This window comes from Ciconia boyciana, chromosome 5, assembly GCF_034638445.1.
Source record: "Ciconia boyciana chromosome 5, ASM3463844v1, whole genome shotgun sequence".
NCBI classification, from domain to species: Eukaryota; Metazoa; Chordata; class Aves; order Ciconiiformes; family Ciconiidae; genus Ciconia; species Ciconia boyciana.
Genome location: NC_132938.1, coordinates 12,284,580 through 12,311,547, shown reverse-complemented (window position 1 = coordinate 12,311,547; position 26,968 = coordinate 12,284,580). Strand labels below are relative to the sequence as shown.

Genomic DNA, 26,968 nt, shown 5'->3' with positions numbered 1-26,968 from the left:
CACCATTGGTTAATATTGAATAATAAGAAAGGGAGGATGAGATAAAAGATCCAGGCAAGAAAATAACATGTCTTAAATAACATAATGTGAATAATTGTTACCTCGCTTCTAACTTAAATGCAAAATAATAAAATATTAAAGCACCCAAACATGCATACAAAGCCCTGTTCAAATGCAGAAGATGTCTGTATTATCTCCACATTGCTAGTCAACATTTAAACAACTTTTAACTAAATGGCATGTTGGTTATATACTAAGGTTTGTTTTTATATAACTGAAGTGATGAGCCACTGTTCATGCATAAACACAAGACAGAAGACAACAGGGAAGCAGTAGGAACTCTGCCCTTATCTTCCACTGGTTGAAGATATGAAAGAGTAAGTGGGCAATAAAACCTTTATTTCATGTACACCAATTGCAAGAAACAAATTTCTGTAAAATTCTGCATATTTGCAACTCCTTTGCCTAATTTAATCTTGTCCAGAACTGGGTTAGCTCCCATAGATCCACTTGGCTATGTGAGCACTATGCTACCTGGGCATATCTGCGCAGGCCATTAGGAGTATGGCGCAGAAACAAGTAGGTGGCTTTACAGAGGGGAAACATAAACACCTCCAGCCCTGTATACTATTCCAATGCTTTGATATGGTGAACATTTAGAATCATGAAACTAGAACAATATCAACATGTTGTCCATTACTTAACATTGACTTGAATAGAACAGGCGAATGGGACAAGCAGGAGGCCCTGTCTGCAAGGGGTCTGTAAAAGGTACAGAGTAAACCTGCATAAAGGAAGTAAAATAAAACTATCACAGTAGTGTCTTCTACAAAACACATTAAACTACAGGGCTTTTCTTCTACATGGATGATGCAGTTCTGGAAAACTGTAAGCATGTAGGTATGCATTTCTCTTAAGTGTCACATTGCCATACTCAAGAATAAATCTAAAATAATACAAAGTACGAACTTTGCAACCACACTTAAACTTCACATTTCCTTCTTTCTTCCCTAAAGTTTAAATTTTCATTTCTGTTATGTGGTGGCTTATAACATTTTTAGTCTGTCTTCCCACTAAACATTTTTTTCTGAATACATTTTTTCTGTGCTGAGTTGACCTCAGGCTCAGGTGTATGTCATCAAAAGCAGTAAGGCCCCATGAAGTCTGCTAGCATTTTGTTGTGTATATCTATGGGTCACGCAAGTGCATTGCAAAACTTCACAGAACCAGAATTTCATTACCAGTAGGTACAACTGCACTGGTTTTGGAGAGAAGGGCAATCTCCCTTTGAGTTAGAACCTGGCCCAAAGAGTAAAGGCTTATGCCTCTGCTGCTTCCAGAAGCAGATGTCAGAGTGCCCTCTGCTGCTACCTGTTCATATCACACCCAGCAATTTCTGTCACTTCATGCAGATGGCAGAGACCTGTGATATGCTTGTAAGATGCAAAAATGATCAGGCAGGGGAACAGAAGCTGGACACATTACAACAAGGCGACTGGCTGGAAGAAGCAATTCTCAAAGCTACTGGGAGGACATCCAGGCCCAGGGCTGGCCAAGGGCTCAGTATAGAGTCATAGAATCAGTAAGGTTGGAAAAGACCTCTAGGATCATCTAGTCCAACCGTCACGCCAACACCTCCATGCCTACTAAACCATGTCCTGAAGTGCCACATCTACATGTGTTTTTTAACTCCTCCAGGGATGGTGACTCAACCACCTCTCTGGGCAGCCTGTTCCAATGCTTGACCACCCTTGCAGTAAAGAAATTTTTCCTAATATCCAATCTAAACCTCCCCTGGCGCAACTTGAGGCCATTTCTTCTCGTCCTATCTCTAGTTACTTGGGAGAAGAGACTGACACCCACTTCACTTCACCCTCCTTTCAGGTAGTTGTAGAGAGTGATAAGGTCTCCTCTCAGCCTCCTTTTCTCCAGGCTAAACAACTCCAGTTCCCTCAACCGCTCCTCATCAGACTTGTGCTCTAGACCCTTCACCAGCTTCATTGCCCTTCTCTGGACACGCTCCAGCACCTCAATGTCTCTCTTGTAGTGGGGGGCCCAAAACTGAACACAGTATTCGAGGTGCGGCCTCACCAGTGCTGAGTACAGGGGCACGATCACGTCCCTAGTCCTGCTGGCCACACTATTCCCGATACAAGCCAGGATGCCATTGGCCACCTGGGTACACTGCCGGCTCAAGTTCAGTTGGCTGTCAACCAGCACCCCCAGGTCCTTTTCCACTGGGCAGCTTTCCAGCCACTCTTCCCCAAGCCTGTAGCGTTGCATGGGGTTGTTGTGACCCAAGGGCAGGACCCGACACTTGGCCTTGTTAAATCTCATACAATTGACCTCAGCCCATGGATCCAGCCTGTCCAGGTCCCTCTGCAGAGCCTTCCTACCCTCAAGCAGATCAACACTCCCACCCAATTTAGTGTTGTCTACAAACTTACTGAGGCCACACTCAATCCCCTCATCCAGATCATTGGTAAAGATATTAAACAAGACTGGCCCCAAAACTGAGCCCTGGGCAACACCCCTTGTGACCTGCCGCCAACTGGATTTGGCTCCGTTCACCACAACTCCCTGGGCTCGGCCATCCAGCCAGTTTTTTACACAGCGAAGAGTACACCTGCCTAAGCCATGAGCCGCCAGCTTCTCCAGGAAAATGCTGTGGGAGACAGTGTCAAAGGCTTTACTAAAGTCCAGATAGATAACATCTACAGCCTTTCCTTCATCCACTAGGCCGGTCACCTGGTCATAGAAGGAGATCAGGTTGGTCAAGCAGGACCTGCCGCCTTTCATGAACCCATGCTGGCTGGGCCTGATCCCCTGGTTGGCCTGCACATGCCTGTTGAGTGCACTCAAGATGAATCGCTCCATAATTTTCCCCGGTACCGAGGTCAGGCTGACAGGCCTGTAGTTCCCCGGACCCTCCTTCCGGCCCTTCTTGTAGATGGGGGTCACATTGGCAAGCCTCCAGTCGTCTGGGGCCTCCTCTGTTAACCAGGACTGCTGATAAGTGATGGAGAGTGGCTTGGCAAGCTCCTCCGCCAGCTCCCTCAGTACTCTCGGCTGGATCCCATCGGCCCCATAGACTTGTGAGTGTCCAGGTGGTGTAGCAGGTCATTAACTGCTTCCTCCTGGACTATGGGGGGTTCATTCTGCTCTCCATCCCTGTCTTCCAGCTCAGGGGGCTGAATGCCCTGGGGATAACTGGTCTGACTATTAAAGACTGAGGCAAAGAAGGCATTAAGTACCTCAGCCTTCTCCTCATCCTTGGTGGCAATGTTCTCCCCCGCATCCAATAAAGGAGGGAGATTCTCCTTGACTCTTTTTGTTGTTAATAAATTTGTAAAAACATTTTTTATTATCTCTTACAACAGTGGCCAGATTGAGTTCTAGCTGGGCTTTTGCCTTTCTAATTTTCTCTCTGCATGACTTGACAAGATCCCTGTACTCTTCTTGAGTTGCCTGCCCCTTCTTCCAAAAGTGGTAAACTCTCCTTTTTTTCCTGAGTCCCAGCAAAAGCTCCCTGTTCAGCCAGGCCTGTCTTCTTCCCTGCCAGTTCGTCTTACGGCACATGGGGACAGCCTGCTCCTGCGCCTTTAAGACTTCCTTCTTAAAGAATGCCCAGCCTTCCTGGACCCCTTTGCCCTTCAGGACTGTCTCCCAAGGGACTCTCTCAACCAGTGTCCTGAACAGGCCAAAGTCTGCCCTCTGGAAGTCCATGGTAGTGGTTTTGCTCACCCCCCTCCCTACTTTGCCCCAAATCAAGAACTTTATCATATCATGGTCACTAAGCCCAAGATGGCCTCCAACCACCACATCTCCCACCAGTCCTCCTCTGCTTGTAAACAGCAGGTCAAGCAAGGCACCTCCCCTGGTAGGCTCACTTACCAGCTGTGTCAGGAAGTTATCTTCCACACATTCCAGGAACCTCCTAGACTGTTTCCTCTCTGCTGTGTTGTATTTCCAGCAGGCATCCGGTAAGTTGAAGTCCCCCACAAGAACAAGGGCTAGTGATTCTGAGACTTCTGCCAGCTGTTTATAGAATGCTTCATCTGGCTCTTCATCCTGGTTAGGTGGTCTATAACAGACACCCAGCAGGATATCTGCCTTGTTGGCTTTCCCCCTCATCCTTACCCATAAGCACTTGACTTTATCATCATAATTGCCGAGTTCTACACAAACAAAACACTCCCTAACATACAGGGCTACCCCACCGCCTCTCCTTCCTTGCCTATCCTTTCTGAAGAGCTTATAGCCATCCATTGCAGCACTCCAGCCATGGGAGTCATCCCACCACGTTTCTGTGATGGTGACTAAGTCATAGCTATCCTGCTGCACAATGGCTTCCAGCTCCTCCTGTTTTGTTGCCCACGCTGTGTGCATTGGTGTAGATGCACTTGAGCTGGGCTATCGATTTCACTCCCAACATTGGCATGCCACCCTTAGGCTCCTCTCTAGTGAGCCTGGTTACATCCCCTTCCCACTTCAAACCTAGTTTAAAGCCCTCTCGATGAGCCCCACCAACTCATGGCCAAAAATCTTTTTCTCCCTTTGAGATAGCTGAACTCTATCCGTCACCAGCAGGCCTGGTGCCGTGTAAATGTCCCCATAATAAAAAAACCAAAATTTCCCTGATGGCACCAGTCTCTGAGCCATGTGTTGAGCAGGCGAGTTTTCCTGTTCCTTTCAGTACTCTTCCCTGCCACTGATGGGATTGAGGAAAACACTACCTGTGCTCCTGATCCCTCAACCAATCACCCCAGTGCCCTGAAGTCCCTTTTCATCACTTTTGGACTTCTCTCCGCAACCTCATCATAGCCAACCTGCATAACCAATAGCGGGGAATAATCAGAGGACAGTACCAGAGCAGGGAGTTTCCTAGTAACGTCTCTAACCTGGGCCCCAGGGAGGCAGCAGACTTCTCTGTGGGATGGGTCTGGTCGGCATAGTATGGACTATGAACATAATAAAGTACTGGTGTTCTATTTTTTCTATCACTTTTTTTTTCCTCATCATCTTGATATGTCTCTTTGCTGTATTTCTTCTCTTTTGACCTAATCCTCTTACAGAGGTCATTTTCTAGTACAGTACAGACATAGTAGAAGAGGACTGTAGGATAGTATTTCTGCATGTGACCTCCAAATCGGTTCTAGGAAGGTGCAGTTCCAGTACTGAGCAACAGGTTTGGAAAGAGATGGGGGGAAAAAAAGGCACTGAGAAAGAGCATTTCAACCTGAAGCCAAATAAACAGACATTACTCTTCTAACTGGAAAACAGGTAAATCAGGCAGAAGTTCAAGGCTTCTGGCTCAGAACAGAGAAAAATTTACATCAAAATATTGCAGTTATTGCAGCTAACTTTATTTACATTGCAAATCAATGAGATTGCTCAAATGAGAAAACCTAAGCATTCATAAAAAACGATCCTATACTTCAAAAAAATTGCAATTTCTCTGTCTTCACACAATATTTTAATATAATTTGGTTCCAAGCAAACAGTTTCAAAACTAATTAGGAAACCAAAACAGGCAGTTACAATAGGACTGCCCTAAAGTAACAAAGGACTGCCCTAAAGAATAAACTCAGCGTTAATTTCAGCCTTGTGCTGACATTTCAAAATCTGTGTGTGGACGTGGCAGTAAAAAATAACGTATGTTATTTTCAATTTGCTGAGAACTGCTGCAGTTTCACTGAGAAATGCTGAATTGAAAACCTTTTTATGTGGAACATGCCGCTGCTGCTAGCAATTCAAATTCACGACTGGACAACAAGAACGGTATGCAAATCACAAGGGAATATTTCCATTTGCAGTGTATTATCATCAGTTATCTTGCATAATGATGACACTTGATAGCTGTCACGAATAACGATATTGTACACTTACTCTGTCAGAAATACCGTTACTCGCAAATGCAGAGCCGCTAGAAAATAAAATAAAAAACTGGTGATGGCAGTTGCCCAGAGAAAGACAACACCAGAGAGGTTAAAGGCAGGGAAGTAAACCACCTTTAAGAATCCTTTGAGATTTCGTTGCACAACCGCGATTTGAACCGTCTAAATTGAGGGTGGTGCCTCGTATCTGCTTGGAGGGGAAAAAAAAAAAATCCCACTACATAATGCTCTGTTTTTTACTACAAAAAATCTACCGAGAGTTGTTTCCCTGAAGAGTCGGTCAGCTAGGGGCCTGTCAGGTTGACAGTCAGCGTTCCCAGTTTGGAGTCCGCTTTCAGAAAGGCGTTTCTACGCTGAGGTACCGTAGCCGCTGTCACAACGACACAAACCTTCCTCAAACAAAGGCTATAGATACGGTAAAAATCCTCCAACCTACATTTGCTTCTGGGAGCAGACGGTACCCCAAATTTTTCAGCTGCAGTACTGCATCGCAGCAGTTTCTCACCGCGCCCCACACGGCGGCAGGTGCGGCTCCCCGGGGAGGGCTGACAGGAGGCGCTTCCCGCCCGCCCTGGCCGCGGCCGTTGCGCCGTGAGGCGGACAGCCCGCAGCCGCCTCGCGTAGGGCTTCAGAGGCCCGGCCTGGGGCTAAACGCCGCGGTACCTACCTGCGGCCGCCGCCGTCCCTGCCTCAGGAACTGACGAGAGCAGCCTGCGACGCGCTCCGCCTCCTCCCCCTGCGCGGCAGCGGCCGGGCTGTTATGGGGCTGGTGGGGACGGTGGCTGTGTGGGATGGCGGCGCTGCCCTGCCTCATGGCTTCTGGGCGGCGGTGCGCGTCTGGCTGGAGAAGCCGCAGGTAGCCAACAGGCGGCTGTGCGGCGCTGCCGTTGAGGCGGAGGGGACTGTGCCGCTCGGGGAGGGCGGGGAAGCATCTTCCCCCCTCGCCGCCGAGTGTGGAGGCGGAGGGCAGGAGGGGCGAGCGGCATCTGCCGGGGCTGCAGAGCTGGTCCGGCTGTGGAGGGAGGTGCGCGGCCAGCTGCCGGCGGGGCAGGGGCGCCTTCCGCCGCCCCTCACGCCATGGGGCGGGCCAGGCCGCCGCTCCGAGCTCTGCGCCGTGCTGAGGACGCTGCTGCCGCGGCGGCGGCCCGTCGGCCCGCCTGCCCCGCCGACGAAGGAGCTGGCGGTCCAAGGTGAGCGGGAGCCCGGCCCCCAGGCGGTGAGAGAGGGCGGGATGCGGGGCGCCGGGCCCCAGCTCCTGCGCGGGGCGCGGCGGGAGCGCCCGCCGCTGCCGGAGCGCAGTGTTTGGGGGGTGCTGCATCTGTTGCAGACCTGTTCATCCGAGACTGTCTCGCAGATGACATAAATACAACTTTTTTTCCTATTTGTGGGAGTGCAGATGAATTTTTGTCCTTATCGTGTGCTTAGATTTTATCTTTTTGTGTTGTTGTTGTTCTTGTGCTAGGAAGTGTCAGCAGTTGAAATACAAATTACAGAGGCCAAACACCTGTAGGACTCTGTTTTAAACAACCCCCGCTTCGACCCTAGGAAAGCATAGTAGGGGAAGAGCTAATGTGTTATGTGTGAGGTACTGCTGAGATGGGAACAGCACTCGGGGAAGCCAGGCACCCCGCTCCTGAGGAAGAGGTATAGAAAATGGCTCATCTTTTTGTCTTCCTTAAAAAGAAGAGGCAAGAAGGACTGTCATTGTGCAAGCTCCTGTCGTGAGTAAGCTGCCCACGCAAAAATGCTGCTTATAGCACAAACCTAATTACGGGCTTGTAAGGAGTGACGGTAGCCTTTGAAAATGCAGAGTTAATGAAAAAAAGTAGGCAGCTGTGGCACCTGCCTGACCAAGTTGAACTGTTTGTGTTGATTTTCTTATTGTTTAGTATTGCTTGAAAATGAAGCTTGACTTTTTTTTTTTTTTTACATTGTATGATGGTAATATGCTGCAGTAAATCCTACTAATATAAAGAAACTTATAGGGTAGAGGTTGACACCTTTTTAAGATAAATTTTGGAAAAAGAGTTGATTTGGATTAAATACTAATAATAATGTTTTGAAAAGAATGAGAATTCCAGAAACAATTTAATTTACAATTCAAAAAGACCTATAGTCATTTATGGGGGAGAGCTGACTTAGGGTGCACTTGTGGCCTATGATTCTTACTCTGATGCCTTCAAAAAAAGTATGCCTTAAAAAGTATATGTTGCAGTTTTCATTTATTTTTTCTTTTGATGTTAAGATGTTTCTGAGCTACATCTCAAGAGCCTATCTGTAAGAAAATGCCTAGGGGAATATTTCTTTTAATTAATATGTTTAAAATAAAAAAAAAAATGTTAGAGAGAGGATCGGCTAAGGATGGGCCGAGATAGCAAGAATTGATGTTTGCTCTATTGCTAATTATTCTTTCCTGTCTCACTCAGAAAATTTTGGACTCCATTGAAATTTGATTACTTAGCTGATACAGCATTCTTAGTTTGAAGCTTTGCAGTTGTCAGAATGTTTGTTTTGATGGTAATTGAGAAACCATTTTCAAAAATGAGAACTTAAGTTATTCTGAAGAAATCGCCCTGGATAAAAAATAGCTAAAAAGATTTTTGCAACTGGTTTATAAAGTCATAATGCATACATATCATATGCCATAAGGAATATAGTAAATGCTTTTAGAGTCACTTTATAGGAAGGATATAGGGAATAAGTTAAGATATTAAGATTAAAAAAAAATCAGTAGCATGTGAGTACTAGGCTTTATTGTGCTGTTCATTTTTCACTGCAGTCGCCTTTCTTTTTATTTGTAAGTTATTTCAAAAGGACCCACTCTCCCTCTCTCTGTTTTTACTTGTGTAAAAGTAAAAGTATGATACATAAAAATCAAAAAGTATGGTACATGCATGATTGATATTAGAGAATGAAATGTGACAAAAGTTGCAGAATATCTTCTTGAAATATGGTAGAGGCACTCGAGTGCATTGCCAGCTGTTTGTCAGCCCATCACAACTCTTCCAAAATCTCTAGTGTTTGGAATCTGTCACTGGACATAAACGTTTTATTCCACAGGTGATAGATACCGTTAAGATCACTAGCGTGGTTGTTGAACATAACTTAATATATTAACATAATACGTGCGCCTTCACCTAAAAACAGATAGCCTCCCTTCAGAGTTATGAGATACTAATTTAGGGATAGATAATGCATTTTTTCACAGTGCTTAGTTCAGGAAGTCTTAATTGGGAAAGGCGCATGCTGCTAAAACAGAAGCGTAGCTATACTTATTTATAATCACACAATAAATCCTGTGTTTGAACATGGCAAAATTGGTAGATACTAACAATAATAATGATTATTTTTTAATATTGCACTGATTGTTTATCTAATATTGGGGTGATATGTAGGTCTCTGTTAATTTGGAATGTGCTTCCCAGGACTCTGGATTTACTGTGGGTTAGGGGTAAGCAGTGGTTTTGTGCTAGACAAAAAATCTCATTGTCTAGCTTTTACTTTATTAAAATAGTTAGGTTTAAAGAAAATTATTAGTCTTACTGGTTAGCCTTAGATATTTTGGAAACATCATGCAGCAGAATACTGAACTGTTTGAATTCTCAACATTTAGCAGTTTCAGATGCCAGGCACACCAAGAAATGGATGTATTCTTAGCATTGTCGTTCCTTTGTTGTCCTAGATCTTGCCTCACTAGTTTGCACTTAACATAGTAAGGAGACAAAGTTTATTTTGCTGCTAACCAGGATGGTTTGCACCATGGAATAATAGATCACTATTTACATATCTTTTCAGATCTTTACAATGGAACTGTGACCTTTCTGCCTTTGGAAGAAAACAGTGAAGGAAAATACCAGATTAAAAAGTGCAATGTTTATCAAATTCAACTTACACACATAAAAGATGAGGAATGGTAAGTGCTGGGAATGAGAAAGGAAGCGAACCCTGAGTTATTGCAAGGATCACACCATGTTTTAGCACGGGTATCTAGGCGATTTGGTTTGTGTAATTTACTGCTTGATGAGTAAATTACAGTAGTGGTGTGATCTTAGTGCATAGTGTTCAGTTAAAAATGAAACATCTGCAGTACCCAAATCAACACAAAACAAATCTGTTTTAACTGAATGTATATGTTGACTGTACATGTGTGTGGTCTAGAAAAAGTATGCATATTCTGATCACAAGGAACTAGCTATGCCTGTGAGAGAGGTCAGGTTCTGTGGATGTTAGTAAGGTTGAGGGTCAAATTGGAATTGCTATTTGAAACCTACTGAACTTCAGTCATTGAAACGTAGACCATTGCAGCTTGGTCCTGAGCATCTGAGGGCATCATAGCTGTAATGAAATCTAAATAAAGTTAGAGATGGTGAAATAATGAAATGTACCAACTGTTATATTTTCCTCCTAAATTTTCCTGTTGTTTTCATGAAACTCATTAATTCACTTTTACTAGTTAGTCTTTGGATATACTGCTAAATCAGGTTGTTCATCATATGCGAGTCCTCAGTCATTGTGTTAAATGTAGCATGAACTCTCATATAGAGTGTTTGAATTGGCAGATAATGAGCTAACAAAATTCAGGGGAGACTGTTCCATTACTTAGTAACTTCACTGTTTTATTTTCCTTTTGTTTTTGTGTATTACATACTTTGTTATTCCCCAGTCTACTTTTACACCTCTGATCTGCTGATTTTTTTTTCACTTAATCATTCTTTTCTTTTTTTTTTTTTTTTGAGGTAGCTGAGATAACGAAATACACTGTATTTATACAAAGGTTTTATTTTATTTTTAAAGGTCTGTGTCTGTTGTAGCTCCGTTTCCAGAAGATTGGTTTTCAGATGGAATTGTATACCCTAAACTAGCATGGCTTGGAAATGAACTTTTGTCCAAACTGGCTAAATGGTCTGTGGAGCAAAAGCCCAGTGAGTTTAAAAGTACACTCTCACTCATTTCTGTAGCAAAATACAGCAAAGTTTATCAAGACCTTAAAGACAAATACAAAGAGATGGTAAAGGTAAGTTTGGCAATAAATGCAGTAATAATATGCTTTCCTATAATTGTTTTTGTTGCTTGTTTAGTGAAACTGCTTCTTTCACTGATTTTTTTATTTTATTTTTTTTAAATAAGCAATTTAATTGAAATGTATGTTTTATGGTTTGGTGTTTTGTTTTTTTTCTGTGTTTGTGAGAAACAAACAATTTAGTTTTTGGAAGAACTGAACTGGGAAAGCAAGATTTGGAGCCAAATTCACTCTAGATATCTGGAGGAGTTAAGTACTTTCCAGAATGTTTCCCTTCAAGTAAGGGTAGGTCAGTAGGTCAGTGAATGTGAATACTAAGTCATCCACACTAGAAGGCATAAATAAAGTACCACCTTGTCCAAAACCTGAAATAGTCTGGAAACAGCACTGGTTTATAAGCAGGTTAAATTTCCTACTGCTCTTTTTTAAAATTTATATGCAATATTAATATGTCTTTCTGAGTTTGAGGAGCAATGTTGTAGTATTGTTTTATTCTGGGAATCTGGAAAAATGACAGTGATGATGTTAAGTGCTGTATGAAGTAATACCTATATCCTTATACACCAGACTCAAGCTACAAGCAAAAAAATTGGTAAATGCTTTTGTAAAACATATTGTGAAAATGTTGAAAGGTTTTACTGTTGATATTTCTGTACTAATAGAAAGATATATATGAGAGGAAAATTGGACTTGTGGGTAAGGTAATGGTTCAGTCTTTAGCTCTGCAGTAGACTTCGTGTAGTGTTGAGCATTTTAATCTTTGTGTCAATTCCTCATTTACAAAATAGGGATAATACTTCCACTTTCTGTCTTCCTACTTCAGATTTTGATTCTTCATGTTCTCTTGTGCCAGGATAATTCTATGCCTGTTATGTTGTGAAAATAAATTTACAAATGCTTATGTTATCAATGTTACACATAACAGGAATGATGTAAGTATTTTTCTTCTGAGAGAGTTAAGCAAAAGGATGCATGCTCTATTACAGATCAGATGCAGCAGTTTACTCGTTGTGAGCTGTGGATATGGAGCCATAATGTTCTTGGAAACTTTATTGACTGGATGACAGCAGACATTCTTTATGCTATTATTCTTTTGTGTGACTCACAAAATCAAACAGTCTTTATTTACATTCTTTGTGCATATTTTTAATGAGGCTAAAATGCAAAATTTGTGAAGTGCAGGAACCTATTGAAGTGGATGAGTATCCAGATTACTCTAACTGACTGCTTTTTGAAGTAATTTCAGATAATGCAGAAAATATTTTTTCTATTTTTTTTTTTTTCCCCTGAAGGTGTGGCCTGAAGTGACAGATCCTGAGAAATTTGTTTATGAAGATGTTGCCATTGCCACTTACTTGCTGGTAGGGAACTGCTTTGCCTAATGATATTCTGTAAGGTTCTATTTCCTAATAATAGAACCTCTCTAAAGAAAATCAGTATTTTCATTTTGTAGTTGTTGCATTCTTTAAAATAGAATGACCTTGAATTATTACAGGCATACAAGGCAAAAGGAAGGGGGTAGGAGAAAGGGTATGGGGTTTTTGCGTTTTGGGGTTTTTTGGGGGTGGCTTTTTTTTTTTTTTTTTGCTTTTGCTCTCATTTAAGCAGAACAACAAAGTTATTACAATGTTTTCAAGTGTAACTTAAACTGAAAGTGGAATTAATGTCTATAACTGTTCAAGTGGTGTTTGTATTCTAATCTTTGGTAGTACTCAACAGCATTTCAGGGACTTACATATAAGTGATCATAGAAGGTAAGCTTTTTATAACAGAATTGGGAAAAAAATAGTGTGACAAAGCAAAGGGAAAATCAGTTGATTTAGTTTTTTTACTGCCCTATACCACAAAAATCAACACAACAACAATGAAAATTAAGTTTAGAGGGATACTAAGGCTTCTTTGTGAAGATATGGTGAAGATTTGCAGTTCTCTGTCACAGGAAGTTTATGACCTACACAGGCAAGATGTATTTTTTATTTTTTAAGTGATAAAGTGAAAAGCACTGATGTAGCAGAAACATAGTGATTAGATGGACCGATCTGGAGATCAGAAGCTATTTTTTTATACATATTTCTATGACTTGTTAATTTTATGCTAAGGGTTTTTCCCTGCTTTGCGTTTCCCTGAGAAAAGTTCAGCTCAAATCCTGTCTTCAAATGCAATAAGGCTAACTGTAGGTGCTAGGAATGCAGATAAATACTTGTGCAGTTTTCAAAGGCACCTACCTATTTAAGAATCTATGAAAATTCTGCCACCTGCACTCACTAGAAACTTCAGGTTTTTAAACAGCATCAAAATTTGTCACTGTGTAGGCACATCAATATTTTTTTGACTGCTATCCAGAGTGCAGTTAAGAGCACGTCTACCTTGAACTATAATGTAGATACACCTCTTGCATCTTCTTTAAATCAGTATTTGTAAATAAGTTTAGCTCATTTACAGAACTTGTTGAGGACTAATTTATTTTGATAATTGACTGTTTAAACTTAGAACCCCAGTTTCTTTTCCCATGAAGATTTCTAAAATTGTCTGAGGAAGCCTGACTGACCTAGGTTACTCTCAATCTTGATTGTCACATTGGTGGGACAGAACTCTTTACATCAGAGAAATGATCATGATGAAGTGGTCGGATACTTGGATTGTTGTAGGTCCCTTCCAACTGAACTACTCTATGGTACCGGCTTGTGGAAAGAGCTAAATAATAGACTTATCTTTTACCATATTTACCGCCATGATAATATTGTATGTTGAAAATTAGTTCCCATATATTAGGAATTATAATAGCTGTAGCTACAGGAAAATTCTGTACTGACACTCTTGAAAATGTTTTGCAAATTTTTATGCACACGAGTGTTAGTTTACAGTGATAATGTGTTTTAGCTGACATAGCAGTAATTTCCAAAAAGTTATTAAAGTCATCTAATAATTGCCTTATATAAATGAAAGCTTCAAGTATGGTATTAACCTAACCTCCTTGCAAAATTTTCAGATATCTATATGATGGTATATAATAACTTATTATTTAGAAGTCCATTAAACAGGTGGTTAAGAGAAGGTAGGTCCAGTGTTAAATTTTTACGGATTTACAGCATCTAGATTGATATGATGGGAGGAGGGCTCATTTGACCTCATTTTACTCTGCATTCATATTAAGGTCACCTACTATCTAGGCATATGCCCAAAGAAGTAGCTAGTCAGTTTGCATCATGAGAAACTCAGCAGGGGATGGAGGATAGGTATGATCTGTGTAGGCGGTGATGAGGGATTTCTGGGATACAGCCTAGAGTGCAAAAGTGCAATGATTGGTACATTTAAAAATGTAAACACAGCCTGATAATCTCATGGATTATCTGCAGCTTCTTTCCCTGTAGCAAAACTGACAAATCAACAAGCAGCAATGTTACAAATATTAATTTTTGTGGTTAAATGCTCTTGATGATTTTTGTTAGTCATAGTAAAAAATAAGTGTGCAGACTTGATGAATGTGTGCTCTGTAGCTTCTCGTTGAAGGAAAAAGTTTGGCAGTGATAAAAGGAGGCTAATCCATGCCCTGCATACAAGCATCCAATTATTAACTAACTATGAATTGCATAACTATGTAAAAATAACTACTTATGTACAGAACAGGGACTAGAATTGGGCTAAAAGCTTTGGAGTCCCTTTAGCTGATGTAGAATTTGGGTCAGCTGACTGTTGCTAGGTAAGTTACACTTTGTTCAGTAGAAAGTGATGTTACATGTACCAATAGCCAACTGATTACAAAGAAAATTTTTTTTATTTCTTTTCATCTCTGCCACCAATTCTTTCTTTAATACAGTGGATATAAATGCGTCTGTGGTGTTAATTGCAGAGACACTGTTGAAGTTTACTGACTACTTGCCTTGCTTCCTCTGTTAATCTCTTGCACCTTTTGTTTTAACAGCTTATTTTACATTTATGCTCGCTCTAGCCCAGGGTTGTACAGCCTTGATTAATTTCAACTTCAGTAACTCAGAAGGGAGTGGAGGATGTGCTTAGCACTTAGAAAATGATTGATATTTTGCAACGTAATTCCTGCCCCTCTCCATAAACAGTTTTAGTGTGTTCTGGGTTTTATTTTCTCCTCTAAAGTTATTTTCTCTGTGAGTACAGGGGATGTCTTCTGCAGATCTGCATTCTCTCCCATCTTTCTCCTTTCATTTCCAATAACCTTTGCTTCTTTCTTACAGGGAAACTTGCGAGCAGAAGTCTAAAATGTTTTCTTTTCTTATCTTAGATTCTTTGGGAAGAAGAGAGAATGGAAAAAGGTTTGACCAAGAAACAGTCATTTGTAGATCTTGGATGTGGAAATGGTCTACTAGTTCATATTCTAAACAATGAAGGGGTAAATAGAGTGCTTTTAAAAATAATAATAAAAAATAGTCAATATTCTTGTTATGCTTTCCTTTTATCTGGCAAATAATGCAAATAACCAAAATTAAGTTAATTCATGTTGCTAAAATAGGATTTTGTCACTCTAGTTACCAGGAAAAAATCCTAGCAGAGCTTTAGAAACTTTTCACTTATTTATCTGTTTTTATTAGTGCAATTCATTTCAATTCAAGGCTTTTTTTTCTGAGGTAAGAAACTAAGATGGAAAAGAAAAAGTAATGGTGTAATTTAGTTATGCTGTAGACAAAGCAAAAAGGAATAGGGAATCTTAACGTAGAGATTCTCTCTCACAAGAGCCTTTAAATGAGATGTTTTAAATGAACTTAATTTTATCGAAGGTGAATTCTACTTGTCATGTCCTGAAAATGTTTTTCTATATTTTTAAAAACAATCCTGGGATTTGTTAATTGTGAAAATGCCTAACAACATACTGTGCTTTTGGGAGTGAAAATGTGGCAACAGCAAAATTCAGTTTCTTCAGGCATAGTTTCTGAAACAACAAAAAAGAATCAGTGAGATTGAACAAAACCCAGTGAAGCTGGGTCTGTCTGTGTCAGAAAATTGTATTTTCCACTTTTGGGAGAACATGGTAAAATTTGTAGAGGAAATTAATATCTCCTGTTAGATCAATAGATGTCATTGGGCAAAAAAAAAGTCCCAAGTTCTCCTAACACAAGCTCTCTAGCCTTGTGTGGCCAGAAAAAATGGATCTAATACAAGATGCTATTTTCCCTATAGACGTTTCTTTTCATACATCGTTAGGTCATCGCTGCTGTAGCACTGACAAACATTGTTGACTGTCAAAAAAATCATGTGTGTGAGTTTTATGAGACTATTTTTAGTAATTGATTTTGGTTAGTTCTGCACAGGGTTCTTGAAGTTCAAATACTATTACTTATGCATTCTTTATTTCTTGCTTTAGTTTCCAGTCCTATTTCCTCTTCCCATCAGTTCACACAGGGAAGAGCGTGTTTGGACTCCAACAGCCTAACTGACTTCAGTAGCTGAAAGGTGGTTTTCCCAGCAAGGGCTGTTTAAAATAGCACTCCTCCCTGAGCCCTGTGCTTGCTACAGTAATACTCGCCTTCTGAAAGGTTTTGGTCTTTTAAAAATAAAATACCAAACAAAACCCAATATTCTGCTTTTACTTTTGTAGAGATCCAGATTTTCAAGAGCATTTTCAGTAGGTGTGCCTAGGTAAAATTTCAAACCAGATTATTCTTACTGTTTCCTAGTCTTTCCCTTCATATTTAGAAGGGAAAGAAGGGATTAAAAGTATTCAGCTTCTGGCTGAAATGGTGAAGCTGTGTTTCGTTATGTGTCTAAATTTTAGTATGAATGAAATAATCAGTGTTAATACATACATTTAGTGAACCTCTTTGAAAACTTCTGCTGAAAGTAGTACTTAAAAATGATACGTTTTATTGTTCAAATATTTCAGCATTCAGGTAGAGGAATTGATGTGAGGAGACGAAAAATATGGGACATGTATGGACCAGCAACGCATTTAGAGGTATTATGCAAATGTATGTCAATCTTATTGATTTGTAACTTCATTCATTTGTTCGTTGCTTCAGGTTCTGTTGATGCAAATGTAATCAAACATACCAAGTTACAGACAGTTGTCTAAAGTGATCCGTGGGTTTGGTATGATGCCACCCATGTGTCTTGCGGGACTGTGAAGTAAGTTGTAAAGAGGATTATTAGAGCAATGCTGTATCACACCCTTGCATATTTGCAACTTACTTATTTTCAGCTGAGAAGGCTAGTATGATTTCCTGCTGCATGTACAGACATGCACACTGTGAAACAATCTCTGATTTTACTGGAAGAGCAACATTAAGCAGCTTTGTTTGCACCACTGTACCTCGTAAAAAATATTAGTATCCAAAGTTGTGAGTAGTTTATTCCTGAAAGTGATTCTGACCTTCTAGTGCTATGTGCTGTTTTGGGGACAGAATTGTTGTTGAACCTCAAAGGAGCCAATCCTCTGCTGTACTGACCTTGTGGTAAGTAATTGCAATAATAGCCTTCAAAAAAATGAACAGGAAAATTTGTCTGAAATAAGGATTATATTTCAAGTTCCACATTAGCATTGTTATGAGAACAGGAACAATTTGAGCACAGGAACATTCACTTTAACTCCAGCTGTTCTTGGTCTTGTACTTGTTAAAGTGTGATACTGATGAACAGTTGCCCTTTGGAGGTGAGGTGTTCCTGGTTTCTTGTTCTCTAGACTCCTAAAATTTCTCACTCTGTTCTCTCAAAAATTGTCAGCTTCCACTATATTAAAAGAATTTTCCGCCTGTAGTTATTCTCTAGTAGTTTTGTTTAAAAGTTTATTCAACATATCTTTGAATGCTAACAACTTGTATTAAATCAACAAAAGAGCAGCAGTACTCACAGATGGGAGGTGGAGCTTTCACAGTCTTGTGCAGTCTTCTCTTTGCCACCCTGCCTTTTTGGGTAGATTGCCAAAACTGTGCCAGATTCCTTTGCTGCAGTGTGCAACCACATCTTACTGAAAAGCTTCAAGAAATGATCCAAAACATCAAGCTGTGGTGTTCCTTTCTTCCTGTTGTACTCTATTAAGTACACTTCTGATCATACCAAACAGCATCTTCTCTTTTCCTTCATGTTATATATTCCTTTTTCTGCCCCTCTTTCTGTATTGTGGAAATCTTTGGATTTTGTACATTCATTTCATATTAAGGTCTGGCTGTTTACAGGTTTTCAGATTTCTTGACTCATAGGGAAACTTCTGAGCATCAGCTGTCCCTCTCTGCAGCATGAGGGAACAAGATAGAAAAGGATGGGTTTTATTCATCTTTTTAAAAGAAAAAAAAAATCACAGAGAACGCTTGAAAAAGCCAGACAGAAACAATAAAAATATCCAAAATATGCATATAAGGAAAGTACTAATTTATATGGGAAGGAGTTGTATAATGAACAGGAAGGGTGACATGATTTTGCAAGGCTCCTGTACAGGAGCCACAGAAGGAGAAAGCACTTGCTCACAGCCTTTTGTTACCCTCAAAGCTAATTTTGTTTTGATCTTTACTTAAAGCATGAGTTGCGGGATGAATATTGCCATCTGTGACACTCAGTGCCAATGCTAACAATATAAATGAATGTAACAGGTGGCACTTTGCATTGCCAAACTGCTGTCAGACATGGTGAATACAAATTGATTATGGGTGACTGTCAAAATGTGGAGTATGGCACTGATAATTCATGCTATGCCTAAATTGAATGATCAAAACTGAAATGTAATGTAGGAGTAACTTGTTTAATCAACCATAAGAAAACACTTATCAAACACTTGGTTTAACATCTACTAACCTGCCAAAAAAAGTTTGTTACATACATTATCTAGAAATGTATATACATAACTAAAAATGGTCTGAGATACAGTGTTTGAAGTGAAAAATAATACACCATACTGGTACTTAAAACACCTAACAGTGCTTTCAGAAGAAGGGAATTGGAATGCAATAGAGGTAGTCTGAGATTTCTGAAATTCCCTATTAAGTGTTGTTTTTTTAATTGCTATACAGATACTGTTTTGCATATACATGTGAATTTTGACCTCATAAAACATGCATTTTGTATATAAAATGAGAGTATGGTCATCATTGTCAGGGCTTTTCCTAAAGGTCTGTGGAGATTCAAATCTAAAACTTTTTTGCAAATCTGCCCAATAATTATTTTGATTGGTATATGAGATTCATACACCTTTTTAGAGAAGAGTATGTATATAGACTTCCAGAGTATCAACATCTTTAAGTACTTTCTTTGCTGAACTTAGTTCTAGGTAAGAAAATGTGTGTGTGAGAAAGACAAACACTGAAGGCACTCTAAAACTTTTGAAGTTTAGCCTATATGAAGAATTCATCCCATTTGGTGGTTGGTTTTGGTTTTTTGTTTGGTTTTTGTGTAGTGGTAGTTTGTGGGGTTGTTTTGGGTTTTTTTTTGTTGTTGTTTGTTTGTTTGTTTCTGGTTTTTTGGGGTTTCTTTTAAGAATATCAGAATAGGGTATTCTTGAGACTAATAACTCTTCTGTGAGTCAATATTGTGGTGGGAAAACTTCTGTGCTGATGTCTCCTCAATCCATATATATTGAATTTCCAGGAGGCAAAATGCTCTTCTAAAGGCCAACAAAGAAGCCTTCTTTCTCTAACCTGTTGTTTCCTATTTTTGCTCCTGATTTTGCATGTATCATAAGGTAGTTTGTCAAAACTTGGAAGGAGATGGAATGGCAACATAGACAAGAGGGAAGTGTTAGGCTGGGTTAGGTTTATTGTATGTGAATGATAGGGTGTGAAGAGTGGTGTATTAGGATTTGATTTGGGAAGAGCCTGTGAAAGAAGAGGAGATAGTAAAGCTGTGTTCTGATTTAATTGCTGTGTGAGTCCTAGGACTGTAAGATATAGCAAATTAAGTGACTTTCTGAAAAATTGAGTCCAGACATGCATGTGACAGAAGGAGAATGGCAAGAAATCATAGTCCAATGTATGATATTTGTTTACAGATATTTAGGGTGCCAGATATCTTAATCAGAATTCTTACTCCACTCTTTGACTGACCAATATTTTGTGGGTAGCTGGTGCTAAATTACTTCTTTGTAGCTATAAAAAAATTACTGCCTGGCGAAAGCGCAGATTGAGGAAAACGTTGGTGTCTGTGGTTTTCATTCACCTTGTTTTTGTCAGCTTGTATGACTTTATTTTGTTGCTTAGTACTTTAAATGTATTTTATTAGTTAATAAAGAAACCTGTAATAAAATTCACTTAATGTATTATTTGGGGTTTTTTTTAGGAATCTACAATCATGCCAGGTGACAGTCATCTCTTTCCAGATACTGACTGGCTCATAGGAAACCATTCAGATGAATTAACACCATGGATACCTGTAATTGCAGCTAGGTATTTGCAGAGGGAGGGGAGTAGGAGGGAAGGAATTAAAAAACCAAAACATAATTACCTATGTGTGCTTGGTGAAAACTGTCACTTTTGCAGCCACACCTGCTGTCCTTGCAGGACTTGCTGCTTTTGATGCCAATTGATTTTTACAAAATGATGTTCTTCCTGTGGAGAAGCACAGATACAGTATTTACTTTCTCATAGAATTCGGTACAGCATTTTGCTTTTGAAGTTCAAAAACCAGAACTGATCTTTATTCTTTAGATGTGAATCTGGTTGGTTGGTTTGTTTGTTTGTTTCTGTTGGTTCTGTCTTTCCTTGAACTGTTGTGCTCTTCACAATCAGCTGCAACAGTTTAATATCTAGAGATTTAGTCCTGCAAACCAAGTTGGCACAGTAATTTGCTATAGTAAATACTTTGAAACAGTATTTTTGATTATGCTAATAGATCTACTGAAAGAGGAACATATAAATATTATTTAATGAAGATTTGTCACTTAATAAAAATTTTCATTATTGTTTGTATCTGACAGGTTATTTGTTAAATTTGTGTGTTCTCTGAAATAACTTTCCATTCAGCAGTTTGTTACCCTTTTTGCAGGTCTTCCTATTCGTGTTGCTACTTTGTGCTGCCATGTTGCTTCTTTGATTTCCATGGAAAATACAGCCGAAGACAAAGCAAGAAAACTCAGTACAGAGAATATCTCGATTTTGTTGCCCAAGTGGGATTTGTATGTGGCTTTCACGTGGAAGAAGATTGCCTTAGAATTCCATCAACAAAAAGGGTAATTTTGGACTGTGTAGGGCTTTTGTCTTTTTTTTTTTTTTAAAGCTGCTAGCTGTCTGAAGCATATGGATGTTTGTTCATTATTATTGTTTGTTCATTATTATTGTTGCAAGATCAGACTGTAGTCAGTTGTGTTACATGAGGCAATATGCTCTGAAGGGAGATTAAAAATACTCATTGTTTTCTTGAGTAATCTGCTCATAAGGTCATAGGTACAATCCTAAAGGCAAGAAAGAATGGAAGGTTTTATGGTTATTTCTTATGCCACCCTATAGGATAGATTTTTTGCCTTAATTTTTCCAGCTGCCTATGTTGCTTATTTGTACTTAATTTTGGTGTTTTTCATGTCCTGCGAAATGTTCTCAGAGTAGGAAGAAGTGTCCAGATTTAATTTTGTAAATAATCTGAGGGTCAGGAACAGTCTCTTTGTTCTGTGCTTGTATGGCATGATGGATTATGGTTCGATTACTGGATTTCTTCTGTGGCACCAATACTTGAAAACTAAAATTAAAAAACCCTCAGATGTTAATGAGCATTGAGTTTTGAATGGGTATCTCCTGTAGGTAGATTTAGAAGCCTGCATAAGGCATTGCAGGTTGGGGGGGCTGTGAGTTAAGTATGGGACTCTGTATAAATAGTGATTTACCTGTTTCTACTAAAATAGGTATGCCTTATTGGAAAAAATAGGACCTATCCACCTATAGAAGGTGCTTTGATTGACAAGCAGATAACACAGTATATTAATAATCGTCAAACTTGTGCTGTGGTCACGTGTGACAGAAGAGTTGGATTTAATCATAAGGACCACTCTGATGGTGTATGCAAAGAAGCAGGCTCAGAACTTCCTGAAAATGAGACTAATGCTGCTGGTACAATTTGGATGCCTGGATTTCAACCTAGAGAAAAAGTGGAACAAATCAGAAATTGTGCTTCCCTCCCTCGGGATTTTGTAGATGATGTGGTTCTCAGTGTGGCAAACTTGCTGTTAAATGCAACCCCCCAAAAATCATGTTCTAATATGCATGGTGGAAATATGAATACCTGGAATCAAGGAGGTGAGATTGTCTTTCCTTTGTATTATCTTTTGCTGGCAGAAGATGTCTTTACCAAAACAGAATATGTCATTGACCAAAACAGAACACACTACATCTACTTGGGGAGAATATTAAGTTTCTTTTTGATAGTTATATAATAATTAGCTATAATTCTGTAAGAATTCTGTAAGAAGTGCTTTTAATTGCCATTTGGTTACAACACAATTAGGAGTTTTTAGTTTAGTCCAAGGAAGAAAAAGAATAGAAGTTGCTGTTAATTTTATAAGCATTCAGTTAATTCTCACTACTACTATCTTTCCATTTTCCTCTGTCCATTTTTATTATTTACTCACTGTAGTTTGTCATATGTTACTGTTACAGGAGATCCTTTGAGTCATTCTCTCTTCTCTCTAACTATGTGCATGTAAACAGTGCTTACTGCAATAAGAGTTATATGCTACTGTAAAAAAAAAAGCAGGGAAAATAAAAAAATCTGTCTTACTGTGGAAATTCTGACTTGAGTCCTGTAGAACGAAAGCTGCTATTTTACAGACAATAGCTGTACAACATATAAAACACATATCACTGATGATATTGGGAGTACAAAGTTGCTGCAGTATTGGTAGGTAATTCATAGATTCTGCTCATAATCATTAATCTACATAAAAGTTAAATTTTCTTAGTATTTTATATATATACATTTTTAATAGCTACACCATTATTTATTGCAGAAAGCCTTTCCTTGAAAGAAGTAGCAGAACACTTAAATAAAGAGACTTTAAAAAGGCTAAAGAGTGAATATGGAGGCCTGCAGACACTACTCAAGAACAATCATCAAGTATTTGAAGGTAAAGAAGGGGTTTTGGTTTTTTGTTTTGCTTTTCTTTAATGACCTATTTTATTTCCTCTCAGTTAAACTCAACTGAAAAATTACTATGGTGGTGGCTTTTTTAACTGTTTTCTATACCTTTGTGGAAAACTGAATATTCTTTATGTGTCCATTGCTCCAAGATACTGTTAGTAAAACTCTTTTGAATGAGATCGGTAAGGCATCTATCAGCAAAGAGTTGTTCTAGACTGACTGTATCTGAAAAGGCAACCCTTTAGTTAAAGTGGCTAATTTAATGCTGTTTGACTTAGGGAATTTTTATTTTTCTATGAAGTACTGATGATTTTGGGGCTGTCAAATGCAGAGCAAGTTCACTAAAGCATTTAACTGAGACTTAGTCTAGCCTTACCAAGTCCCACAGTGTAAATGCAAATACAAAATAAAACTAGTCTCCATAAGAACCTGTAACTGTGAGGCTTGATGAGTTTATATCACCTGTGGTAGCATGACAGAAAGAACTGAGTAGCAATTTTCTGTGGTTGACTGGGTTTGTTAGCTGGTTTTTGTGGTGGTGGTGGTTCCCCCCCCCTTGTCTTGTAATGTGGTGATGGTGTGTTTTGGTTGGTTGTTTTTTGGTGTGGTTTTTTTTTTTGTCAGTGTGGAGTTTTGCAAAAGTAAGGTCTAGCTTTGCAGTAATACAAGATCTTCAAGGTTTTATCAGTATTTAAGGCTACTTCAAATTTGGAAGTATGTGAACTTCTTGTGTCCCAACAATTTACATCAGCTGTAAAATGATGATCAACTAATCCATGGCAAATCATCCTGAGTATGCAACCTAGTTGCTGCCAGTGGTTAGTTTAGCCAAGTTTAGCATCCGCTAAGGATTTCTGTACACTTTGCAATTATAAAATGTGAAGCCATACTGAAATCTGTTTGAATTACCATCCATTGAAAAGCGTTGGTACATTGCATTTGTTATGTGTCTGAATTTGATTCCCTATCATTAGGGATAGGTGGAATAGATTTACAACCTGTTACATGGAATACCTCTGAAGAAAGACTAGGATTAAGGCCAAGTCTTTCTCAGTAATTTACAGCACGTGGGAAGTCCCTGGAGCTTCAGTAGACACCATTTGATTTTTTCCTTTGGTAGCATGTCGCCATAACAAGGGACTTTTACCAGCAGGTGGTCTGGAAGGACATTGCTCACGCCAAAGAGGACAGAGAACAACATGGCTACAGCTCTCTTGTCATCTTTACTCAAGTGTTTTTCTTTTAAAGACATGGAAAATGGATGGATGCACATACACAAAAAAGAAGAGGCTTAGAGTAACTGATCTCTGGCAGTTTCTTTTGATTGGGCATCCTGTCCAATACAGGACTGATTTTCTAGAAAAAAATATGCTTTATCATAAATAGCACTGTGCTCATTTTTCCTCATCTTTTGAGAGAGATTTTAAAGCTCTGCTGAACGCACTTCTGGATTGGCTTTGTATAAGTTTAGATCTGTTTGTGTATCACAAGGAAACCTGGAGGGATGAATTCATCCAGGTCTCAATAGGTAATATTAAAGCTTTCACTGGAGTCATTACCTTTTGAATAGTGGTTATCAGAATGCAGAATGGTATCAGTTAGCTATGCCAAGCCACAAGTGTGTGATACAGAAGGTATGATTGAAGCAGAATATGAAAATAGCATGGCAACTTAGAAGTGGCAGATTCTTCCCTTCTCATTTGCACTGTTGTTTTTCATCTACATTTTTTCTTTTTCTCTTAACTAACTTCCTTTTATTCTGTTTTGTTTACACATTTAAGGAGTTTACAGAGGTTCACAAATGTGTGTGTGTAGTTTATGGTCCTAACACAGCAAATGAATTTAAAAAAAAAAAGTGCCAAATCTTTATTAACCAATGATAGTTCACTGTTGATTCATATGAAGGATTAGACTTAACTCTCTGGTGCAGTGTATTTTTGGTGCAGTGTATTTTTGGGTCAGTGAACTGTTGTCTTTGCAACAGCATTTCTGTGTAGTGAAAGTAGTAGAAGACTCTTAATAGATTTTTGCTGGTAATCGCATTTTAAATGTGGAGTAATAAAATTCTGAACACGGGAAGGATTACAGTTCTTGAAGTTGAAACTTCTTTGTCAGGACTTACAATCTAAATTCAGAGGAAATTCAGTCTAAATTATCCTAACTGCTATATTTAAAACAAACCTCTACAAGGATGATACAAAGGTGCCTCAAACTATTCAGCATCACAGTAAAACATCTCACAGGGAAATCAATCAATTCTTCCTTAGACAGTGTCTATATTATCTTGGTTTGTTGTGCACTTCTTTCTATTTCTGTACAAATGGCATATTTGGTTTTGCCTGTGTGATCTATTTGTAGAATATATATTTTATTTACAGAATGTCACTATCTATTTTTTCCAGTACAATTCCCATGGCTGTCTATTAACAGCTGCATTCTTGTTTGTTTTTAAATCTTAGTTCTGAATGGGAGAGTTCATATTCGTGACTGGAGAAAAGAGAAACCATCAAGGAAAACTAAGCCTGAAGTGAAACAACACCTTTCAGCTGAAGCATTTAAAACACGTCTCTGTTGGTTTTTCATTCATCATCCTGATGGTTGTTCTTTGCCTTCTGAATCTTGCCCGTATGCTCATGGGACTGAGGAGCTAAGGCAATCTCAGATTATTAAAAAGAAAAAACATATACAGTAATAAAATGCTGCCACTTATGCTTAAGCTTGTGTACATAACTAAATCTATGATTGACTTTGGGACTGCCTAGTGCATGACGATCTGTACAATACGGAGGGTTTTTCCCCATTCCTATGCATCTTATTTTCCAGTTGGTTTACAAGTTCTCCTGTATTTTTAATTCTTTATTTTTTTTATTAACATGGAAAAGGTATAGTAAAGTACACTTTTGGATTTTGTCATGGCTTGTCTAACATGTATTTGTATAAGTAGAAAAGTTTAAAAACTTAATTTCCTAGGACACTCTTCATGATCCTTGATCAGATCAAATGTACATGATGCAGCATTTTCAAACTCTGAAATTAGCTGTTTCATTCCAAATTTTCCAGGAGGATTTATGGTTTCTTACGGGAGTCAGAAATTGGAGAGATTTCACTCTTTCCTGACCTAAGAGCTTCCTCTCCATGTTACTGTGGAGTAATACTACATATTAACCTTCCTTTCTTGGTGAGACCCTAGTTCTCCTTTCCGTCCTTTTCATACTGATTCAGAATGAGTGTTGGTTTGAAGAATAACTTTCTGGGAAATTGTTGTGGAAGTCTCCACATGTAGCTTTAGGTTTTTAAGGTTCTGTAGGACATACTGTCCTTTCCTTCTTTTTTAAAGTAAGGAGTAACAGTAGAAAATGTATTTAATAATATTGGAATGGTAGGGTTTCTGCTTATCAGGTAACAAAGGAGTGTCTTAGCACCTTGAGCAGGTTATGATTTTCTTTGGTCGACTATTATTTTCTTTAAAAGGTTTAACTTTTAAAGTTAAATGCACATCCAAAGAAGGGCAATGAAGCTGGTGAAGGGTCTAGAGCACAAGTCTGATGAGGAGCGGCTGAGGGAACTGGGCTTGTTTAGCCTGGAGAAAAGGAGGCTCAGGAGAGACATTATTGCTCTCTACAACTACCTGAAAGGAGGATGTAGGGAGGTGGGGGTCGATCTCTTCTCCAAGAGTAGAAGTAACAAGCAATAGGAGAAGAGGAAATGGCCTCAAGTTGTGTCAGGGAAGGTTTAGATTGGATATTAGGAAAAATTTCTTCACTGAAAGGGTTGTCCAGCATTGGAACAGGCTGCCCAGGGAAGTGGTGGAGTCACCATCCCTGGAGGTATTTAAAAGACATGTAGATGTGGTGCTGAGGGACATGGTTTAGTGGTGGACTTGGCCATGTTGGGTTAACAGTTGGACTTGATGATCTTAAAGGTCTTTTCCGACCTAAATGATTCTATGAACTTAGCAGAAATCCTAATTATTACTCAGTGACAGTCATTGAACTAGTGTCATAATTAATATCTGTAAACTGCTAAGTAGTTGTAA

At 39.2% G+C, this 26,968-nt stretch overlaps 2 protein-coding genes across 4 annotated transcripts in view; one reads left to right on the top strand and one right to left on the bottom strand.

The window, feature by feature from the left end:
- The window catches only part of ACOX3 (acyl-CoA oxidase 3, pristanoyl), a 42,765-nt gene extending 35,716 nt beyond the window's left edge, over positions 1-7,049 (bottom strand). The window contains exon 1 of one of the 3 annotated variants that reach the window (XM_072862279.1): positions 6,565-7,049. The gene's annotated coding sequence lies outside the window, so the exon portion shown is untranslated. The other 2 variants (XM_072862280.1, XM_072862281.1) reach the window with 2 other exon arrangements.
- Positions 6,560-25,797, top strand: TRMT44 (tRNA methyltransferase 44 homolog). The gene is made up of 11 exons (XM_072862283.1): positions 6,560-7,087; positions 9,693-9,810; positions 10,692-10,911; positions 12,210-12,278; positions 15,173-15,280; positions 16,769-16,840; positions 20,146-20,252; positions 20,851-21,034; positions 21,701-22,091; positions 22,802-22,918; positions 25,392-25,797. The coding sequence occupies exons 1-11, from the start codon at positions 6,658-6,660 to the stop codon at positions 25,622-25,624; spliced, it is 2,049 nt and encodes a 682-aa protein (XP_072718384.1). The 5' UTR covers positions 6,560-6,657; the 3' UTR covers positions 25,625-25,797.
- Positions 25,798-26,968: the final 1,171 nt, after the last annotated feature.